Consider the following 20,981-nt stretch of genomic DNA (forward strand, 5'->3'; position numbering starts at 1 on the left):
GGGCAGCATGCAGAGCTGCCTGACTACCCCTGAGCCTAGGAGCCGGACATGCTGGTCGCTTCCGGGAGCCGCCCGAGATAAGCACCTCTCACCCTCTCCCGCACCCCAGCCCTGAGCCCCATCCTGCACCCAACCCCCCTCCCACAGCCTGCACCCCAACCACCTGCCCCAGCCCAGAGCCCCTCCAATACTCTGAACTCCTCGTCCCCACCCCCCAGCTCAGAGCCCACACCCCCTTCCGCACTCCAACCCCCTACCCCAGCCTGGTGAAAGCGAGTGAAGTGGGGGAGACCGAATGACAGAGGGAGGGGGGATGGAGTGAGCGGCGGGGAGCCTCGGAGAAGGGTAATTCGCCGAAAACGTCCGCTCAGTGTGCAGTTACAGTAAAAAAAAGCTAGGAGACTGTTAGGAACTATTAGGAAAATAGATGATAAAACGGAAAATACCATAATGCTACTATACAAATCCATGGTGCGCCCACACCTGGAATAGCGTGTGCAGCTCTGGCTGCCCCAGCTCACAAAAGCTTTACTAGGATGGGAAGAGCTTTGAGGAGGGGTATGGAACAGCTTCCGTAGGAGAAGCGGCTGGGCCCGGGTCTACCCTACATGCTTCCTTTGGGGGAGCGACGTCGCGCAGGGCTGTGAAACGTCCATACCCCCCAGCGATGCAGTTACGCCGACCGCAACCCGCCGTGCAGACAGCGCTGTGCCCGCGCTGCGAGGCGCCCAGCTCGGAGCATCTTCATCACCGCTGCATGCAGCGCCTGTAGTGTAGACCTGCCCCGGGACTCTCGTGACGTCACGGCACACGTGACTCTGGCCTAGGGTGATGTCATGGCCCCGGATCACCCTGGGCCGTGGTGACATCACGGCACGTGTGACTCTGGCCCAGGGTGATGTCATGACCCCGTGTGTCTCTGGCCCGTGGCAATGTCACGGCACGTGTGACTGGCCCAGGGTGATGTCATGACCCCGGATCACCCAGGCCCGTGGTGACGTCACGGCACGTGTGACTCTGGCCCAGGGTGATGTCATGGCCCCGGATCACCCTGGGCCGTGGTGACATCACGGCACGTGTGACTCTGGCCCAGGGTGATGTCATGACCCCGGATCACCCAGGCCCGTGGTAACGTCACGGCACGTGTGACTCTGGCCCGTGGCGACGTCACGGCACATGTGACTGGCCCAGGGTGATGTCATGACCCCGGATCACCCTGGCCCGTGGTGACGTCACGGCACATGTGACTCTGGCCCAGGGTGATGTCATGGCCCCGGATCACCCTGGGCCGTGGTGACATCACGGCACGTGTGACTCTGGCCCGTGGCGACGTCATGGCAAGTGTGACGGGACAGGTGGTGAGGTCATGACCCCGTGTCCTAGGCCCCCCGTTGTGACGTCAGGATGTCAGAGCCACCTCGGGGCTCAGTTACGGACGCCGCAGCGGGCGGGGTTGCCAAGGTAACCGGGAGCCGGGGCAGGTCTTGAGAGCGGGCGGAAACACGTCCCGTCGCCGCCGGAAGTGCTCGTGTAGCCGCTTCCGGGTTTGCCGCAGCGCGTGGGGCGCGCGCCAGAGAAGCGAGACCCCCCGGCCCGAGACCCCGAGAGCCCCCGGCCTCAGCATGGTGAAGCCCCGCTACAAGGGCCGGAGCAGCATCAACCCGTCCCGCGCCAGCACCAACCCCGGTACCGGCCCCCCCGGGACACCCCCGCCTCCCCCGGAATCCTCCCCCCGCCTCCTTCCCCGCCCCCCCAGGACCCCCCCCCCGCCTCCTTCCCCGACCCCCCCGGGACCCCTCCCGGCCCACCTCCTTCCCTGCCCCTCCGGGACCCCCCCCCGGCCCGGCCCCCCCGCCTCCTTCCCTGCCCCCCCGGGACCCTGCCCGGCCCCGCCTCCTTCCCTGCCCCCCCGGGACCCTGCCCGGCCCCGCCTCCTTCCCTGCCCCCCCGGGACCCCCCCCGCCTCCTTCCCTGCACCCCCCCGGGACCCCCCCCATGCTGTGCCGCGACACCCTCCCCCCCCCCCCCGCGCCACCTTCCCTGCTCCTCCCCCACCATCTTCACCACCCTCTGGGAGCTGTGCCACGACCCCCCCACCCACAACATTCTCCTCCGGGGTGCGACCCTCCCCCCGCGACCTTCCCTGTCTGCCCCCCCCCTGAGCCCCCCCGTGCTGCGCTGCGACCCTGCCATCTTCCCTGCCCCCCTGTGACACGCTCCGCCCCCCCATGCTCCGCCATGCCCCCCCATCCCCCCACCCGTGCTGCGCCACAACCATCCCTTTCCTCTTCCCCCCCCCCCCCCCCCCCAAGTTCTTCTCTCCTCCTCCTTGACTCTGCCTTGTTTCCCTAGATCGGGTGCTGGGCGCCGGGGGGCACAATGTGCGGGACCGGGCAACCATCCGGCGGCTGAACATGTACCGGCAGAAGGAGCGCAGGTGAGGCTGGCAGCTGTCCAGGGCCTGAGCACGGGCCGGAGTGGCCCCTCCACAGTGGGCTGCCTCTTGGCTCATGGGGGCCAGCTGAGCACTTCCCCTGGCTTGTAGCTGTGGGTGAGCCAGGGCAACGGGAATTCCAGCAGCCCCATCCTGCACATGCACTTGGGTCCAGAATAAAAGCTTTCCCGGTGGCAGCCTTGGGTCGCCTGTTAGGTGCAGACCTGTGCCATGAAGGGCCACCGCTCTGCTGCGCCCGTGGAGCAGGTGCAAGTCTTCTCCAGGTCTTCTAGGTGGTTCCCAACCCACCAACCCACGCACAATGTTATGGGGGTTGGCGGCACTTGTATAGCTTGCCGTGCCAATAAAGACTTGTTGATGATGCATGTTCTTGTCTCCCACCTGGGTGACCCAGATGTCTCCTAATCTGATTCTGAGCCCATGGGCAGTTGTTCCCAGTTGTTCACCCATAGTGAGGGGGGAGGAAAGGTTCACTGAGGGAGCAAATGTCTGTGTGCGCGCTCGTTCCATTGGCACTGGCACATACGGCCAAACGTAACGGCTCCATCCAACGATGCCTTGTGCCATAAAACTGACTGCCTAAGGCCTGGCGTCATATCCCTTTTTCAGTAGACTGAGCAGGTTTAGGTCTGGTCAGTACTTGGATGGCAGACTGAGATCCTGGTCACACAGGGCCCTGTGGCATGTTTGCAAGAATAACCCTGGCATCTTGGCCAAATTCCAGCATGGGTAAGGATATGCTGGCTGACCTAAATTCTCCTGTTGTCTCAGCTATATAAATTATTCTGCCCTTCCAAACAGTGCTGTTGCTGGTAAAAGTGCCCTTGTGTATACAGTGTTTGTTTGCTTAGGGCCTTTCATTCAGACAAACCACAAGGTATTCGTATTGTCTTGGAAAGAGTGAACTGTGACCCTTGTTATGTGTCTCTGCTGCTCATGTACTTACACAAGCTCTCATTTTTCTCTCTTAGAAACAATCGTGGTAAAGTGATTAGGCCTCTGCAGTACCAGTCCACAGTGGCACCAGGCACAGTGGCAAGAGTGGAACCAAATATTAAATGGTTTGGTGAGTGTTTCTACCTTGTGACTCAGCGAGTTAAAATAATGGTCACTCAGGTGTTCTAAGGTTTGACTGTGCCTCTATCCAGTGAAGCCATCTGTTTTTCTCCCTGGTATTTTCAGCTCCAGACAGAGCATTAGCGCATCACTCGGTTTGTGTGCCCTGTGCCCAATGTGGGGGACGTGTGAAGGTGCAATGTTTGTTTTTCTATACCAGGAAATACTCGTGTGATCAAGCAGTCGTCTCTGCAGAAATTCCAAGAGGAAATGGAGACTGTTATGAAGGATCCATACAAAGTGGTCATGAAGCAAAGCAAGGTGCCGATGTCCCTTCTCCATGATCGAATTAGACCTCATGTGAGTATCTCTCATTTCCTCACACGAAAGACCTGTTCGGATAGTTCTGGGCAGGAGCCTTAGTTCCTAGGGTTATTTTCTGGAGTCATTTATGAATGGTCATGTTGTATCTGTTCAGTTTGGTGAAGAGCTGTATGGTGTCCTCTAGGGGCAGACTTGATTCCCTCATTTGATGTCACGGTCTCTTCTCTGGTAGAAGAAGGATGGATGCAGCTCTCATGGGTGCCTGCTAGGGCCACTGTGTCACCCTGAAGGAATCACTGAGTGATCTGAGGTTTCGTAGCAGCTTACTATCCTTGGCTGTGGTCTTATAAGCTAAGCACTGTATCAACCTGTCAGTACTTGGGTGGGAGAGTACAAGATGCTGCAGAAAAGGTTGGTGCTGACTCCCGCTATGTCTACACTTTGAACTGGGAGTCTGACGCTTCCCAGGGATACCCAGGCCTGTGAGGCACCTCACTACCACCTGCTCTTAGCGTGAGAGAGCCTTATCTGTGCTTGCCGGGGGTCAGCTCCCTAACTCCACAGGCAACACAAGCACTTTCCTCTCAGCCTATGCACGCTTTGCCATCTCTTTGCAGGTTAGCGATAGGTACGCTCCCACTCTTGAGTCCTCTGGGCATCCCCCTAGAGTTCCCAGCCCCTGATCTACTGAACACTCACAGAATTCCCAGATCCTCTGCTCCCAAAGGAACAGTACTCCCTAGCTTACCAGTTACACTCTGGATCACAGCTCTGCTTAACACACAGCACTTAGGTTATTTTATAGAGAAAGCAAAATATATGTTTATTTAACTGAACAGAGATTCAAATGACAGCAAACAGAAATATTGGAAACAAAGGGTTAATTATAAAATAATTACACATAAATTAATTACACATGTTCTAGAGCCTAAACTTCACTAACAAGATGCCCTCTTGTCTAATAAGGTATTGGTTACCACAAGTCCTTATCATAGCTTTTTTTTCCAGCCAGGATGGCTGAGACCCTCCTTTCATAAGCTTGTCTCCCCAGATGAAGGATGCCAGGGCATCTTTCTGCACCCCTAGATATATTAGACCACTCCTTTGTTCTTTACCTGTAAACAGGGTCCTTGGATGGGACCTACTTAACCACCTACTTCAGGATAATCTGTATCTTAATTGGTCTTGGTCTCTAAAGGCTTGGATTTTATTGAGGCTCTACAGAGTTAATTGCTTAACTTGCCATGGACCTGTAAGTAACACATCCTGGGTGAGCACTCCCACCTGTGCATTGAGGCTGCAAAATCTTATTCCTTTAACACATCTGTTTGTCAGAGCTGGCTGGGCTGTGACATTTCTACTATTCATGAAACAGCAAAACAGCCTGATATTTGGTAAGACACATTTCCCATGCCTTGCAGAGTAGTTACTAGCAGCATTCCTATTAGTAGAAGGCTTTTAACCAGACACACAAATCAAACAAGTTCAAAGCACTTTCCTCTTAGTACAAAATAGAAATTAAGGCATCGTTATCGCTTCATGTTCAGTCAGCTACAGAGAGTACATCAGTACCCCGTATTCTGCTTTTCAGTACCCCCGAAATGATCCTGTTTAAATGTAGCTCTGGAATCCTGCTTATGAGCAGGCAAAGGTGGTTGTAATGTTGGGTGTCTTGGTCTGATGACTGGGGAGAGTGTGGCTCTGTTCCGAGTGAGAAGGCCTGACTCTGGGTTTTCATCAGGCTGCTTGTTTGCCCTTGAATATCCTCTGTGGTTCGTAGTTGATGTACTGTGAACTCAGACTGCAGCTAGCAGTACTTGGAGTGGGTTACTGCCCTGGAATATTTCCCAGGGACTGGGAAGATTTATAAAATGAATATGAATGAAATAAAGCAAGTGTATGAGCTGTGTGTAACCAGTAAGAAGGTCTGTATTATCCACTGGGACTTAATCTCTTTTGGCAGGAAATTTGCCTGAAAGCAGTTTGTGTTAAAGTGCCAGGATAGGATTGGCTGTGGCAATTTGTTCCCATGCCATCTCTGGTTCTGGTGCTTGTGATGGCACAAGTGACAGTCTGACAATGAGTTCTTGAGGATGCTGGTCTCACCCTGCTTGCCTCCTGTTGTGTGACAGATCCTGAGTCAAAAATTCCTGTGCATATAACCTTCTTTCAGGCACATCAAGTTTTAGTTAGGATCAAGTTTCTTTTATCACATCTAGGCTATTATTTTGGACTCTTGCTAGATGTTTTCATATGAAGACTTCCCATGTGCATCTAATAAAATTTTTACCTAAATTAAGGGAAATGTTATCTGAAACTAAAAGGCACATTAAAAATGAGTGATTCTTTTTATCCATGAAGTAGATTCATTTCTAAGAAAACTTTGGCATTTGTAGCTGGTCTAAAATAAAAACTACAAATTTGAGCATGATTATTCTTGACAAAATTTGTGAATTTGGCGAGATTTGTGCACTTGTTAGAAAAACAAAGGACTGATCAAAGATAACAGTTTTAATTTTCATCATTGTTGTCTTAATTATATTTGACTAAGTTTATAATAAAAGAAATGAAACACAGTTCTTTGGCAAGTGTAACATCATTTGTATTGGCTGTCCTTTTTATTAAACAGCTATTCTTGTATTTCTCAAAGGGAGTTAAAAAAAAAAATTTAACTCATCCAGAAAATGCATACAGGCTCTTCTTGTGACAGGCTCTTTGGAACTGAACTCAGCCTTTGTATGTTTTGAGCCATGGCAAAGTTAAAGCATGTTTTTATTACTTTTTACCAACCTATCTTCCCTCAGAATTCCAAAGTCCACATTCTTGACACAGAAACTTTTGAAACGACCTTTGGCCCCAAATCGCAAAGGAAAAGACCAAATCTTTCTGCAAGTGATGTGCAGTCTCTTCTGGAGAATGCTGAGGTCTCCGCAGGGACCTATGACAGGGGCAAGGACCGAGACCTGGTGATGGAAGATACTGGAGTGAGGTAAAAAGCAGGGAGGAGTTAGTTACGGTCAGTGTTTAAATTCCCTAAGAGCAACGCATATTTTAGTTTTACCCTGGAAAATGTCCCCTGTGCTACTAGTACTGTACACCTTTTGGGGGGGGGCCTACAGAATATAAGAGGCTGAGGGGAGCTAGACTATTTAAGGTGTCCACTTGGTCAGTATTTGACTTGGATTTTTTCTCTTGCCATCTGTGTGCCTGCATAGTTAACCTAGTGGTTGCTTCCATATGCAAGTACCCTCAAGTGTAATTCATGATGTGTGGCACCTCTGAATATCTACCAAGGGTGTCTTGAGATTAACAGGAGCCCAGTAAAAAGAAAAGGAGTACTTGTGGCACCTTAGAGACTAACCAATTTATTTGAGCAGAAGCTTTCGTGAGCTACAGCTCACTTCATTGAAAGCTTATGCTCAAATAAATTGGTTAGTCTCTAAGGTGCCACAAGTCCTCCTTTTCTTTTTGCGAATACAGACTAACACGGCTGTTACTCTGAAAGGAGCCCAGTAGGTGCACAAATACAGGCATATGAAAAGATATATCTGTTTGGAACCTCTTTATAGGTATTCTTTCTGCATATTCCTAGGCTGATCAGGACTGTGTAAAACCCAAGTATTTGTCACTTTGGCCTCATCTCCTGTGAGTGCAGATGGCATCAGAGAATGCATCCTCCAGGTATTTCAGCTGCTGACATGTGTTTGATATCCACATCTTAGGGATGAAGCACGAGAGGAGATCTACAAGAAGGGACAGTCCAAAAGAATCTGGGGTGAGCTTTACAAAGTAAGTGTAATCATGTAGAAGTAGTACATGTAGTGATCAATGGCTCCATGTCTAGTTGGCAGCCGGTGTCAAGTGGAGTGCCCCAGGGGTCGGTCCTGGGGCCGGTTTTGTTCAATATCTTCATAAATGATCTGGAGGATGGTGTGGATTGCACTCTCTCAGCAAATTTGCGGATGATACTAAACTGGGAGGAGTGGTAGATACGCTGGAGGGGAGGGATAGGATACAGAAGGACCTAGACAAATTGGAGGATTGGGCCAAAAGAAATCTGATGAGGTTCAATAAGGATAAGTGCAGGGTCCTGCACTTAGGATGGAAGAATCCAATGCACCGCTACAGACTAGGGACCGAATGGCTAGGCAGCAGTTCTGCGGAAAAGGACCTAGGGGTGACAGTGGACGAGAAGCTGGATATGAGTCAGCAGTGTGCCCTTGTTGCCAAGAAGGCCAATGGCATTTTGGGATGTATAAGTAGGGGCATAGCGAGCAGATCGAGGGACGTGATCGTTCCCCTCTATTCGACACTGGTGAGGCCTCATCTGGAGTACTGTGTCCAGTTTTGGGCCCCACACTACAAGAAGGATGTGGATAAATTGGAGAGAGTCCAGCGAAGGGCAACAAAAATGATTAGGGGTCTAGAGCACATGACTTATGAGGAGAGGCTGAGGGAGCTGGGATTGTTTAGTCTGCAGAAGAGAAGAATGAGGGGGGATTTGATAGCTGCTTTCAACTACCTGAAAGGGGGTTCCAAAGAGGATGGCTCTAGACTGTTCTCAATGGTAGCAGATGACAGAACGAGGAGTAATGGTCTCAAGTTGCAATGGGGGAGGTTTAGATTGGATATTAGGAAAAACTTTTTCACTAAGAGGGTGGTGAAACACTGGAATGCGTTACCTAGGGAGGTGGTAGAATCTCCTTCCTTAGAGGTTTTTAAGGTCAGGCTTGACAAAGCCCTGGCTGGGATGATTTAACTGGGAATTGGTCCTGCTTCGAGCAGGGGGTTGGACTAGATGACCTTCTGGGGTCCCTTCCAACCCTGATATTCTATGATTCTATGATTCTAAGTTGAGAGAGATTCATACATTTGAATTCCCACGACTTGCTCATGGGAGGTGATTTTTAAATTGGTGATCGCTCAGCCAAAGGCAACAGCACACAAGCCTGCACAAACTAGTAACTCCATAGAACAATGATTGGGATGGCTCTGTGAAGACCCTTTGTTGATGGAGCTGGACTGTAAAACCAAGTGTGGGCGTAGCGGCATTCCCTTCTTTTTCTGAACATATGTACAACATGCCTCACTTGGCATGTGACTAGAATTTATCACCAAACTTGGTCCGCTGGTTGGATCATTAAATTCCCCAGCCCGGGCACTGATGAGGAGCGTGACATGAACGTTGATCCATATCCCTCAGCATTTCCATGGTTAAAGCTCACTGGAACCATAAAATAGATGATGGTTTCCCTTATAAGGAAGGGTGGCAGGTATATTGCTTGCCTGCCTGCTCTCTCGTCAGCCTGCTCAAGAATCTAATTTGAAACTTGACCCCTCTTAACCCCGAGGTCTGGTACCACTGTGCAACAGCAACTAGAACACGGGAGAAGAAAGGTGTAAACGGACAGGGATTCCCACAGTCGTCACTCAGACTGACCTTGCATCTTGAACTCCTACCTCAAGGGGACAGATATCTCCTGTAAGCATACAACCTAGTGGGTGACTGTCAGGGTTAAGGCACAAACCTTCCCTGGGTCTTCACTACAGATAAACCATTCAGACCATGTCAAGGTCGTTTAGCCTAAAACATCAAATTCCGGTATTTTGACAGGGTTTCCTGTGGAAGGCTCTGACCTTCAGCTCCCTCTGAGTCACACTGACTACTCGAGGAACGGGAAACAGTCAAAGCTAGAGTGGTAACAGGAACAGATGTGCATCCTCTTACTGCTAGACTAACGTGACGTTGCTCTGAGTTTCTGAATGCAGCTTATAACCTGTACAGCCACCTCTCCACTTAGAGACCTTGTAAAAGTGCTGAGAATGATAAGGCAACTTGAATGGATTTCAATTAAATGGGTACCAAAAATGCAAGAAATAGATGTGAAAAGAATTCACTTGGTCTGAATCAAGCCATAAAATGACTTCTCCCTGCTGCAGATGGTTAGCTGACTGCACGTTCCCCTTGTTTCTTGTGTGTGAAAATTGATTCAAGAAACATTTTTTGCATCATGATCACTGATAAAATGGTAGCAGTGATTCTGGAATTTGCCTGCTGGAACTGCATTTGTACTCCATTCAAGGTTTTACCAGTGCCCCTGCTGTGAAACAATTGCTCTTCAACTCCACTGATTGCTGGAAACAGTGCCAGTAAGGGAACACGATCAGGTGGCCTAGGCTCCACATTTAGGTGTAGAGTTTTACAAAATCAAAGTGACTCTCTCCTAGTTTATGCAGAGTCATTTTAATTCTGTTTCTTAAGGTGATTAATTAGAGCCTTTCTCTGCAACCAAACTGCCACAGCATCGTCCTTGCACACAGGAAGCCAGTGACAGTCTGTGGACACAGAGTAACTTCACCGTCCACCACAGCTTCAGTGGGGAAAGTAAACACCTTGGATGTTAGTCTGTTTGATTAACCGAAGGGATAGTGCGAGTTGCACATTGAGTGGGGGAAAATATAAGTTTTTTTTTAGCTTGCCCATTTCCCCTTAAAAGTGCTGCATTAGCTTTCAGCATGAGGGTCCAAACTCCTCTCTCCATGGATTTTCAGGTGATTGATTCGTCTGATGTTATTGTGCAAGTTCTTGATGCTAGAGATCCCGTCGGGACTCGTTCCCCACATGTCGAATCTTACCTCAAAAAGGAGAAACCATGGAAACATCTCATTTTCGTCTTGAACAAATGTGACCTTGTCCCTACTTGGGCCACCGTAAGTACTGTCCTTCCTGCAGTGCCTTCGTTTTTCTTTGGGGGTTTTTGTAGCCTATGCTCTGGTGCAAGTGTCAGCCCTCATGCTGCAGGGTACAATGTAACTGTGGTCAGTGGGAGCTCCTCTAGGACTTCCTGTCATCAGAGTAGCAGTTACACTGCAAATGCTCCCATGTTTTGCTTAGCTGATCAACAGTCACCAGCCACAAACTCTTTACTTCCTCTGGCTGATTGTAACAGTTCAGCTTTTTTCTCGCGAGTATGCTAAGTGTTAGTCCTCTTCAGAGCTAGCCTGTTTTATATTGTTCAGCAAATTGGATTTAGCTAGCAATGAAACATTTTTGGAGCATTGTCTTGCATGTATAAAATGGAAGACGAAGCATGTACTGTAGCGTTTGAGAAACAATTCAAAGATCTTTGAATTAGCAGTTTCCTTAGCCAATTCCTTAGGCAGTCCTGTGATCAGGCTAAGTTGCTGCACTTGTTTTTCTGGGTCTGTAGCATGACCCTCCTTGCTCAGCACTGTGCTTTCTCTCTAGAAACGCTGGGTTGCAATCCTCTCCCAGGATTATCCAACACTTGCTTTCCACGCCAGTCTCACAAATCCCTTTGGCAAAGGAGCCTTCATACAGCTGTTACGGCAGTTCGGAAAGGTATATAACAGGTTTTGGTTTTTTTTTCTCTGAGTTGCTGGGCTTCAGGGTGGAAAATGTCTTTCTGCAGCAGCCTAGACACTGGGCTATCCATGTCAGTGGCTGACTCTATCTGTGAAAAGCCCTTCTTTGGGAAGTGATTGGAACGCGTTCCCTGTTTATTGGGAGTTATTGAGAAATGTGCAACAAAACCCAGCCAGGCTGAAAACCCAGTCTGACCAGATACATACTAGTTAGTGGGTGTTGTCTTGAGGGCACCCAGTAAACTCCCATTAATACTACTTAGGAACACATGAGCATGTAGAAGGGAAGAATGTACTTGTGAGGCTCATTTATGCCCTGCAAACCAGTACTATCCCATGAAGATGCTGCCACTTTGAAGTATTCATCTTTCTGAGAGAGACAAGTCAACAGAATAGTTTCCTTTGTAGAGGACTAATTTCCTCTCGAGTCCCACATCTGTGTCTATCTTGTTGACAGATTCCTATTTATATTTGTTTCTCAACCTAAGTGCTTTTCAACTTAAGACATCAATGAGTAACTTCATAGCAGCTGAAAAATTCTGACTCTTCAAACAAAAGTTATGGAGTATTTCCTTCAGCGCTTGAAATCAGCTCTTTGAAGGCCTGTTAGCTGCAATAAATTTCTCTTATTAGAGGGAGCCTGTTCCTTGTGATCAGGTTTGTGTTGGGACTGAATTTGCTCTTCATTTCTAAGAGGAGAGGAATTGCTGAGAATTCACATTTTGGAACTTTATGCATTTCTCTACAAGGCATTCATAAATGTGTGTGATTTCTTAACAGTTGCACACAGACAAGAAACAGATCAGTGTGGGCTTCATTGGCTATCCAAACGTTGGCAAGAGCTCAGTGATTAATACATTACGATCCAAGAAGGTCTGCAACGTGGCCCCCATTGCTGGTGAAACAAAGGTAGGTAGGTAGGCAGGCCATGAAAGAACCTTGGTCTTTGGGCAGGTAAGGGTTCCTAGACACAGAATATAAACTTAATCCCTGGGGCAAACCATGGGCTTGAATTTATGCAAAAATACATGGACATTAGTGTTACGACCTGGTTCAGTCCTCCTGTCTGAACGAACACCATCTTGTGATGGGATCCAACCTCTTGAATCCCACATAATGCTCAGCTTCCTGGCGCTGGGCAATAGCTGGTCACTGTCCTTAACTCTGGGTCTCTCGGTCCCTCAGGTTCATAAATTGCAGTGCCTGTTTTAAGGGTAACCTTAAAAATGCAGACTCCAAGGCTGCTTGTGGAGAAGGGTAAAGCAGGGCGCCTGTCGGTCTCTTGCAGGTCTGGCAGTACGTCACCTTGATGCGGCGAATCTTCCTCATTGACTGCCCAGGTGTAGTTTATCCCTCGGAGGACTCGGAAACTGACGTTGTGCTGAAGGGAGTGGTGAGTGTCTGCTGAGAATGCTGCAAAGGCCCGTTTCTCTGCTGCTGATGCAGGTGGTTTGGAGAGATTTTAACACTGACTTCCCTCACCCCAGGGACAACTTGTGATCTGTACGTATGGTAAACTTCAGAATGGGGAGGAAGCTGCGAGCAGTAATCGTGCTCTTTGGCCCGACCATAGGATGGAGTAGGGTTCCGGGAGCCGAAGCAGTGCGCACACATGATATCTTACTTAACGTACAGAGTAAAGGGAAATTTTACCCATTTAAAGTGAAGCTGGGTGTCTTGGGGGGCGGGGGGGTAAAGTTTGACCCTTCATTAGAATCTCTGCATTGCTTGGGACACTGTAGAACTTCTGCAGTATTAGAGCATAACGAAGAGCTGCCTTTCCCTTTAATATCAAGCTAGAAGAGTTTCCATTGTGGGTGGGAGGAAGAAGTTGGAGAGGAATTGCTGAGGCTGAAATCAGTTTGCAGCTGTGCTTGCCCAGAGCATCTGAGCCTTTGAATTCTGTCTGACCCACAGTGATGCTCAGAGGGGCTGGCTCTCTATTTCCCCCTCATTTTTAGGTTCAAGTTGAAAAAATAAAGAGCCCTGAAGACCATATCAGTGCAGTGCTCGAAAGAGCGAAGCCAGAGTACATCAGCAAGACGTACAAAATTGATACCTGGAAAAATGCAGAGGATTTCCTTGAGAAGCTAGCCTTCAGGACTGGAAAACTGTTAAAGGTGAGCCAGATTAAAACACTGTCTGCATTTTCACAGCTCTGTGTAACCTCAGGTGAGTGAGGAGTGTTTGAGTGAAGTCCCACATTATATACGGGGAATTCAAATCGCCAAGCTCCGGTGAGGTGAGGTGAAGCGGGTACATTTGCCCTTGTGAGTGCAGACAGAAATCATTACTATCTATTCCAGGGTGGAGAACCTGACATGCAGACTGTGAGCAAAATGGTCCTCAACGACTGGCAGAGGGGCCGTATACCATTCTTCGTTAAACCACCAAATGCAGAGCCAGTCCCTCAGGTGAGAACACATACTTCCATTCCTGCAGACGTGGTAACCCATTTCTCTTTTGCGCACCATTTCTTAGCAGTTTCACTAGCATAGCTGAGGAAGGTTTTCCTTTAGTGTTTCAGGTAATGCTCATTTGAATTCATTAAACAGAGGGAGAACACAGCAAGAATGCAGCAGTGTCCTGACTGGTTATTTTAGCTGGTTTGTGTTGGCTAACATGCAGACATTTCAGTAACTTTCACAGTATTAACTGGTGTTTAATTTGGGTGGCAAATAAATTTTCTTTTCCAAAGAGATGATTGGAAATTTGTTATCATGAAACTTGTGCACAGCATTAGGGTTTGTTTTGTAGTAAGTGTAACCATTCAGGACAATGGCCCCTCTCTTCCCTCTCTATGGTCCACCAAGGGCATCCACCCTTAGGCCCTGGCCATCACTTCTCTTAGCTGGAGACCTGCATCTCTCCCTTCTGACCAGGGTATTTCCAGGTTGTACTGTTCCCTGCCTACACTGTCAATTCCCCGTGTCTAAGCAGGCCTGCTCTGCTTTTCTCCTCAAAGGCAATAAACAGCGTAATTGTCCACAGTTAAATTACCACCCAGCTCTTTCTAAGCAAGCACACTTATTCTTAAGATAAAAGAGAAAACACATAAACTACAGAGAAAACACATAAACAATAAAAGAACCTACAAGCATGCTAATAAGCTCACCAGAGATCACACCAACTCCAGTAAGGGCTCTGGCAGGTGATCAGTCCTTCAAACTCCACACGGGTTTTTCTGGGGCCACACGTTCATAACAGGTGTTGGCTCAGAACAAGCACCCCCATGGGTCTGTGAGTCACAGCTTTATACAGTTTGGGACTTGGATCTGTGAATAAGTAATTCTGACAACGGGCTCCTTTTCAGGGCGAAGCTTCAAATGGCTGATTTCTTGTCTAACCAAAGGGGTTACATGTGCATACGCCTCCCCTTAGAGGTTTCCTGGGAAACCCACTTAACTTTGAAAGTTCACTTTGTTTCAGATGGTCCTTTGAAGCTCTTATCTGATGTGTAGCACATGAATTACTTATTCGGTAGTTCCTGAATTGCAGAGACTCTTGGATTGTTTCCAGCTTTTGCCACTCAGTAGCAACTGTGGATATTTTACCACGAATGGTTTTTTTAAGGGATTGCATTATGGCCAGTCCCAGTTGATAGCCCTGTGACCCCTGATGGAGTTTCTGGAATTATGTGCACTCTTTCAGGATTACTCGTTTTTTGAGAAATGTAAGTGAATGTGAATTGCTGTGATACATAAAGGACAGAGGGTCCATTCTGTAGGATGTGGTAACTGATGGCAAATTATTTGAAGATACTAATTGTTTCTGAGTCAATTTACTGGCCCAGCTTCTTCCTACCCTACCTGAGACTATGGCGGTACAACAAGGCACATGGCTGATTTGGTACAGATTGTTGGTGGTCAAAGTGCATTTGAATGTTAAGATCTTGCCTGTAGGTGAAATGCCTGTGGTGCAAGTCTCACCTTTCTTCCTCTTGTTTATAGCCCTCATCTTCTTTAGAAGTAGCTGCGGTGCCAAGCCAAGCTGACAGTGATGAGCAGAGCTCAGAGGCTGTTGCTTCGAACACGGAGTCGATGGGGGAAGGGGAGAACAAGGCAAACGCAGAAATGAAGCAACTCATGTCTCACGTCCGGCAGAATTTTGGGAAGATTAATGTAGCAACTCAGTTCTTGGAAGAAGATCTGGTTCCTGTAGATATGTCAGATATTAACACGATGGACAGTGATCCTTCTGGAGGGGAGGAGGAGGAGGAAGAAGAACAGCAGCAAAATTTAGCTGAGGATGACTCCAACTCCCATGGAGAAGGTGCCAGGGAGGGTCCCAAGGCAGTTATTAAGGTTTTGGAGGAAAAGATTGCAAAATACAAAAAATTCCTGGACAAAGCCAAAGCCAAGAGATTCTCAGCAATAAGGTACTGGACTCTGTTCAGTTTTGAGAGTAAAGAATTGTACAGGAGAAGAGACTGGGCTGAATTCAGTCCTATTATTGGGTTCACTGAATCACATTTCATTCAGCTGCTTCCCTGTGTGTTAAGATTTCTGTTCTGGGCCAATATATTCACCTTAATTGAATAATCTTCTCTCAGAACCAAACATCTACTTAGCTGAACTTTGAATGAGGCATATTTATCATCTTAAAACATCGAATGCTCTGACATTTATGGGAAAACAGCTCCTTGTGCTGTCATGAGTGAGTTAGTATTCTGTTTCTGCCAGCTTGGGCTGATGCATCTTCTTTCAAAGCATTTAGTTTGCTCCATGCTCACTTCTTTAGCTCTCCGGAGGGAGATGAGCCAGTGGAAAAGCCATAGTTTGCCTCATTTTGGTGTCCTTAGTCAAAGGCCCTTAGAATCACTGAACTATACCACATAGCGAATCTAGAACCAGTTACGCTGAGATCTTGCTTGATCTTTGATGTAGTGAAGCCAGCGGTTGTAGCTTGATGCATCATCTGGACATGCATGGATCCCTGAGATCTGGCTGGCGGATACTGCTGGCCCAGTTTGGGCATAACTGGGTCTGCGTGGATAGTTGGAGATCTCCCACCAACTTTGTGCAGGACAAAGAGGATGGGGATCCGGCAGGGTTGGCAATTTCCCAGAAAAATTTGTTTAGGACAGAGCTCTGGTAAATACTGGTTTCAACCCAATTAAAACCAGGAAACTGGTAAAAAATAAAATTATTAAAATATACTCATGAAAATTACTGAAAAATATTTAGCAATTTGATAAGTTTTGCAATGCATATAATATTGAAAACTGAAATGAGCTGTGACATTTTCCTTGAGAAAATACTGAACCAAATGGCACAGACATTCCAATGTTCAGTACTATATTACATGTATTCGTATTACACCCACTGCAGTTTTACTCTTTATTTGTAAACCCTAAATTAATCTCTGAATCTGCTGCCTTAAGTAACCACCATTTCAGTGTGTAACTAAAACTAAGTATAATGTGGTTTGCAGTAACAAAACAGTTTTTAAACCAGAAAATGCCTTGAACTGGGATTAACTAGTTTTTGCTGGGGCAGTAGAAACCACCTCTGGTCCATACCATGCCCTCCCTGGTACTAGGGATGACTTTTTCACTCTCCTTGCACTGCACAAGGTGATCAGCATGGAGACCAGATTATCTGAGCATCTATTTCCTGAACGTGACTGAAGCTTATGGCTTTGCTGGTATTCTATGGGGGAGTTAACACAGTTCCCAGAGCTGCTAATGGAGTCCCTTCATAGAATCATAGAAATGTAGGACTGGAAGGGACCTCAGTAGGGGGTCATCTAGTACAGTCTCCTGCACTGAGGCAGGATTAAGTCATATCTAGACCAGTGGTTCTCAAAGCCGGCCCGCCTCTTATTCAGGGAAAGCCCCTGGCAGGCCAGGCCAGTTTGTTTACCTGCTGCATCCGCAGGTTCGGCCGATCGCAGCTCCCACTGGCCGCGGTTCGCTGCTCCAGGCCAATGGGGGCTGCAGAAAGTGTCACGGTCCAAGGGATGTGCTGGCTGCCCTTCCCGCAGCCCCCATTGGCCTGGAACGGCGAACCACGGCCAGTGAAAGCCGCGATCGGCTGACCCTGTGGACGCAGCAGGTAAACAAACTGGCCCGGCCCGCCAGGGCCTTTCCCTGAACAAGTGGCGGACTGGCTTTGAGAACCACTGATCTAGACCATCCTTGACAGGCATTTGTCTAACGTGTCCTTAAAAACCTGACAGGGATTCCACAACCTCCCTAGGTAATTTGTTCTAGTGCTTAACTACCTAACAGTAAGGTTTTCCTAAAGTCTAACCTAAATTTCCCTTGCTGCTATTTAAGCCTGTTTTTTGTTGTCCTGTCCTGTCCTCAGTGGTTAAGGAGAACAATTTATCACCCTCCTCTTTATAACCACATTTTACGTACTTGAAAACTGTTATCATGTCCCCCTTAGTCTTCTCTGGACTAAACAAACCTGATATTTTCAATATTTCCTTGTAGGTCATGTTTTCTAGACCTTTAATCATTTTTGTTGCTCTCTCATGCTACTGTCTTCATGATTTTCATGCACGCAGATGAGTTTGGATAAGTTAGACTATCTGTCAATAATGGACTTTCTAGGTCTTAGCAAGAGGGCTGAGGAGGGCTCCCAGCAAAGCCATATGACCTTGTACAAGTTTTAGGTATCTTGCAGACTTCTTTGAATTGTTAACAAGACTATGGTTTTAGAACTGGCTTTTTGCTGAGCACCATGGGTACTGTTTGTCTATATGTAGGAGAGGCCTATAGAAAAGGTGGTATCATGGTGCTGTTTAGGGCTATCACAATCCCATAAAAATGTCTCTGCTTTATCTGTTGCAGAATCCCCAGAGGGCTCAGTGAAAAGGTATTCACAACATCTGAGCAGAAGTCTGAAGAAACCAAAGAACCAGAGGCCAGAGGTAACATGAAAAGGTCTAGGGATGCCCCAGGTCTTAGCACAGAAACTCCAAGCAATGGGGGCATTTACTGCTAGTCTCTGGGGCCAGTTTCCTAAAACTATTTAAAACTTGCTGATGAGCTAATCTGACTTGAGGGCTCCCTGCAAAGCTGTAGGTTGTTCTTGTTTCAGAGCTCTCACCTGTTTGTCCAGATTGTAAAGTGTTCTGCCCCCTCTAGCTATGCGAATGAGGGCCAAGGGGTGGTGTAAGAGTCCTGGTGTTTCAGGCATGGAGGGGGTGATGGACAGCTCACATAGCACTCCCTGTACTTAGCAATAGTCCTGGCCCAGCAGTTTCCCTTCCCAGGGAAACGTGGTGAGGCTTGATCTGACGGCTTCCAAGATCCTGTTTCCCTTGGAGTCACCACTGAGCGGGCTCAGTTTGGGAGGTTTGAAACCAGCAGATGGGGATTTGACTCTGACACTATGGGTGTGCAGTGGAGTTGTCCCATTAGATAGAATCTTGCACAGTGCTTTGAAAATCTGCCCTTAATAGCAGCTTTTATCATATCAAATGTCAAATAGTTCTCTGACAAAACAGACCACATGTATTACAAATGTGTCTGGTGCAACTCTGGCATTGTTCCATGTGCTGAAAGGCAGGATTGGCATGGAGCCAGCTCCCTTGACCTATGCGAACAGAGATCAGTGCTGGAAGGTGTCTTACTGTTTAAAATACTGCTCTTAGGGTGCACAAAAAAGGGAAAGAAAAGGAAAGCACAAGAGGAAGAGGATGAGGAGGAGGATGCCCTTCAGGGTAAAAAGCCTTGTAAGAAGCTTACATCCAAAGAAGTAAGTGTTACCACCTCTAATCCCAGCTGCAGAGGGCAGGGAGTGGAAGCTTTGGCTCCTTCCAGATACCTCAGCTTCTTGCATGTAAAAGGTGGTGGGCGATGCACAGTGCAGTGTGTTAGTTTTACCAAGTGTGACTGCATCTCTTTGCAGAGGAGAAGAGCTGAGAGGCAGCAGCATACCAAGAAAGTTGGGGTCCGATACTACGAAACTCACAATGTGAAAAATAAGAACAGGAACAAGAAGAAAAGTGACTCAGAGGGACAGAGCTCAAAACACAAGAAATTTAAACATAAGCAATAACTGGGGCTTTTATTAAATTTAACATTTAAACCAGTGCCTCTAGAAGTTTTTTCTTCATGTACGACTTGCATTTCTAAATTCAAAGCCCAGCCATGTGTCTTGGTACAGTGATAGATGAACATAAGAACGGCCTTACTGAGTCAGACCAAAGGTCCATCCAGCCCAGTATCCTGTCTTCCAGCTGTGGCCAATGTCAGGTGCCCCAGAGGGAATGAACAGAACAGGGAATCATCAAGTGATCCATCCTGTCACCATTCCCAGCATCTGGCAAACAGAGGCTAGCTACCATCCCTGCTCATCCTGGCTAACAGTCATTGATAGACCTGTCCTCCATGAAATTATCTAGTTCTTTTTTGAACCCTGTTATAGTTTTGGCCTTCACAACAGCCTCTGGCAAAGAGTTCCACAGACTGACTGTGCATTGTGTGAAGAAATACTTTGTTTTGTTTGTTTTAAATCTGTGGCCTACTAATTTCATTTGGTGACCCCTAGCTTGTGTTATGCGAGAGCAAACAACACTTCCTTATTTATGTTCTTCACACCAGTCATGATTTTATAGACTTCTATCATATCCCCCCCCTTAGTCATCTCTTTTCCATGCTGAAAAGTCCCAGTTGTATTAATCTCTCCTCATATGGAAGCTGTTCCATACCCCTAATTATTTTTGTTGCCCTTTTCTGAACCTTTTCCAATTCCAATAGATCTTTTTTGAGACGGGGCGACCACATCTGCACGCAGGATTCAACATGTGGTTGTACCATGGATTTATATAGAGGCAACATGGCATCACATTTGGTTCATGGTCTCTGTGTGCATAAAAAGCATTCAAATGAGTACATGGTATTCCCACAATGGCACTGCATAAAAGTGGCTAATGTTAGTCCATGCTGTGATCTAGCACCAAATTAAAACCTAGAACCATAATTACAAAATCCTTTTGGAGAAGGGGTGACTTGAGTTAGGAGCTGCAGGTTGCTGGATAGGCAGCAGTCTGTAAACATCACAGGGTTGGAATAGTGGAAGCGATTGCTTGAATTCATGCCATAGGTTCAGCCTTTTACCTCATTTGAGTTTAGCCATGTATTCAAGATAAATAGTGCCTCCAGCTTCATTACCTGCCACTTACACTGCTAGCCATATCTCTGTATCATGAAACAACTGCACAATTAGGCACTCTTCAGCACAACTGCTTGCTAAGAGACCTGGGGGACAGGGAAGGAAGGGCTATGGCAGATGAAGAGACACTGGAAATGTGTGTCTGGGGCAGGGGTCATTCACAGGGCTTTGAGCCTCTTAACTGTTTTTAATTAGATGAATTTTATTAAGGGCCATGTTTGTCATGGGATTTGAAGCAGGAACAGCACTTATGTTCTAGTGCCTTTGTCAGAATAAGGTGCTGTTTTCCAGAGTAACAAATTATCATGCCCCTGGAAATGGCAGTAATGGGAATCCTTATTGGAAATCAGAGACATGGCATAAAGTTAAGTTGTGAACCTGGGAATTCTCACCTGTGCATGTGTGAGTTTATCTTGCTGGGAGTTCTAATCACTGCTAAACCAAACACTCGTCCACTTCATTGGATATTTGGCCATCCACAATTCTTGAGCATCCAAATGACATATGCCTTGGAAGTGTTCTTGTGTCTTTGGAGTTATAGAATCACTGGGTCCTGCTCTTACTTAAAATGAACGCCTTGTCTTAATTCCTTACTTGAGTGAGTAACCACTTTGCAGCTTGTCAGGACCACT

At 47.4% G+C, this 20,981-nt stretch overlaps 1 protein-coding gene across 1 annotated transcript; it reads left to right on the forward strand.

Moving 5' to 3' along the window:
* Positions 1–1,333: 1,333 nt before the first annotated feature.
* On the forward strand, positions 1,334–19,267 carry GNL2 (G protein nucleolar 2). Its single transcript, XM_007060682.4, has 16 exons — positions 1,334–1,686; positions 2,353–2,437; positions 3,427–3,521; positions 3,732–3,871; positions 6,640–6,824; positions 7,558–7,624; positions 10,388–10,546; positions 11,085–11,198; positions 12,002–12,130; positions 12,510–12,614; positions 13,183–13,341; positions 13,528–13,635; positions 15,172–15,599; positions 18,021–18,100; positions 18,827–18,930; positions 19,084–19,267. Exons 1-16 carry the CDS (start codon positions 1,623–1,625, stop codon positions 19,231–19,233), a joined length of 2,172 nt encoding a protein of 723 aa, XP_007060744.1. The 5' UTR covers positions 1,334–1,622; the 3' UTR covers positions 19,234–19,267.
* The last annotated feature ends 1,714 nt before the right edge of the window (positions 19,268–20,981 follow it).

Source organism: Chelonia mydas, chromosome 19 (assembly GCF_015237465.2).
Source record: "Chelonia mydas isolate rCheMyd1 chromosome 19, rCheMyd1.pri.v2, whole genome shotgun sequence".
NCBI lineage: Eukaryota > Metazoa > Chordata > Testudines > Cheloniidae > Chelonia > Chelonia mydas.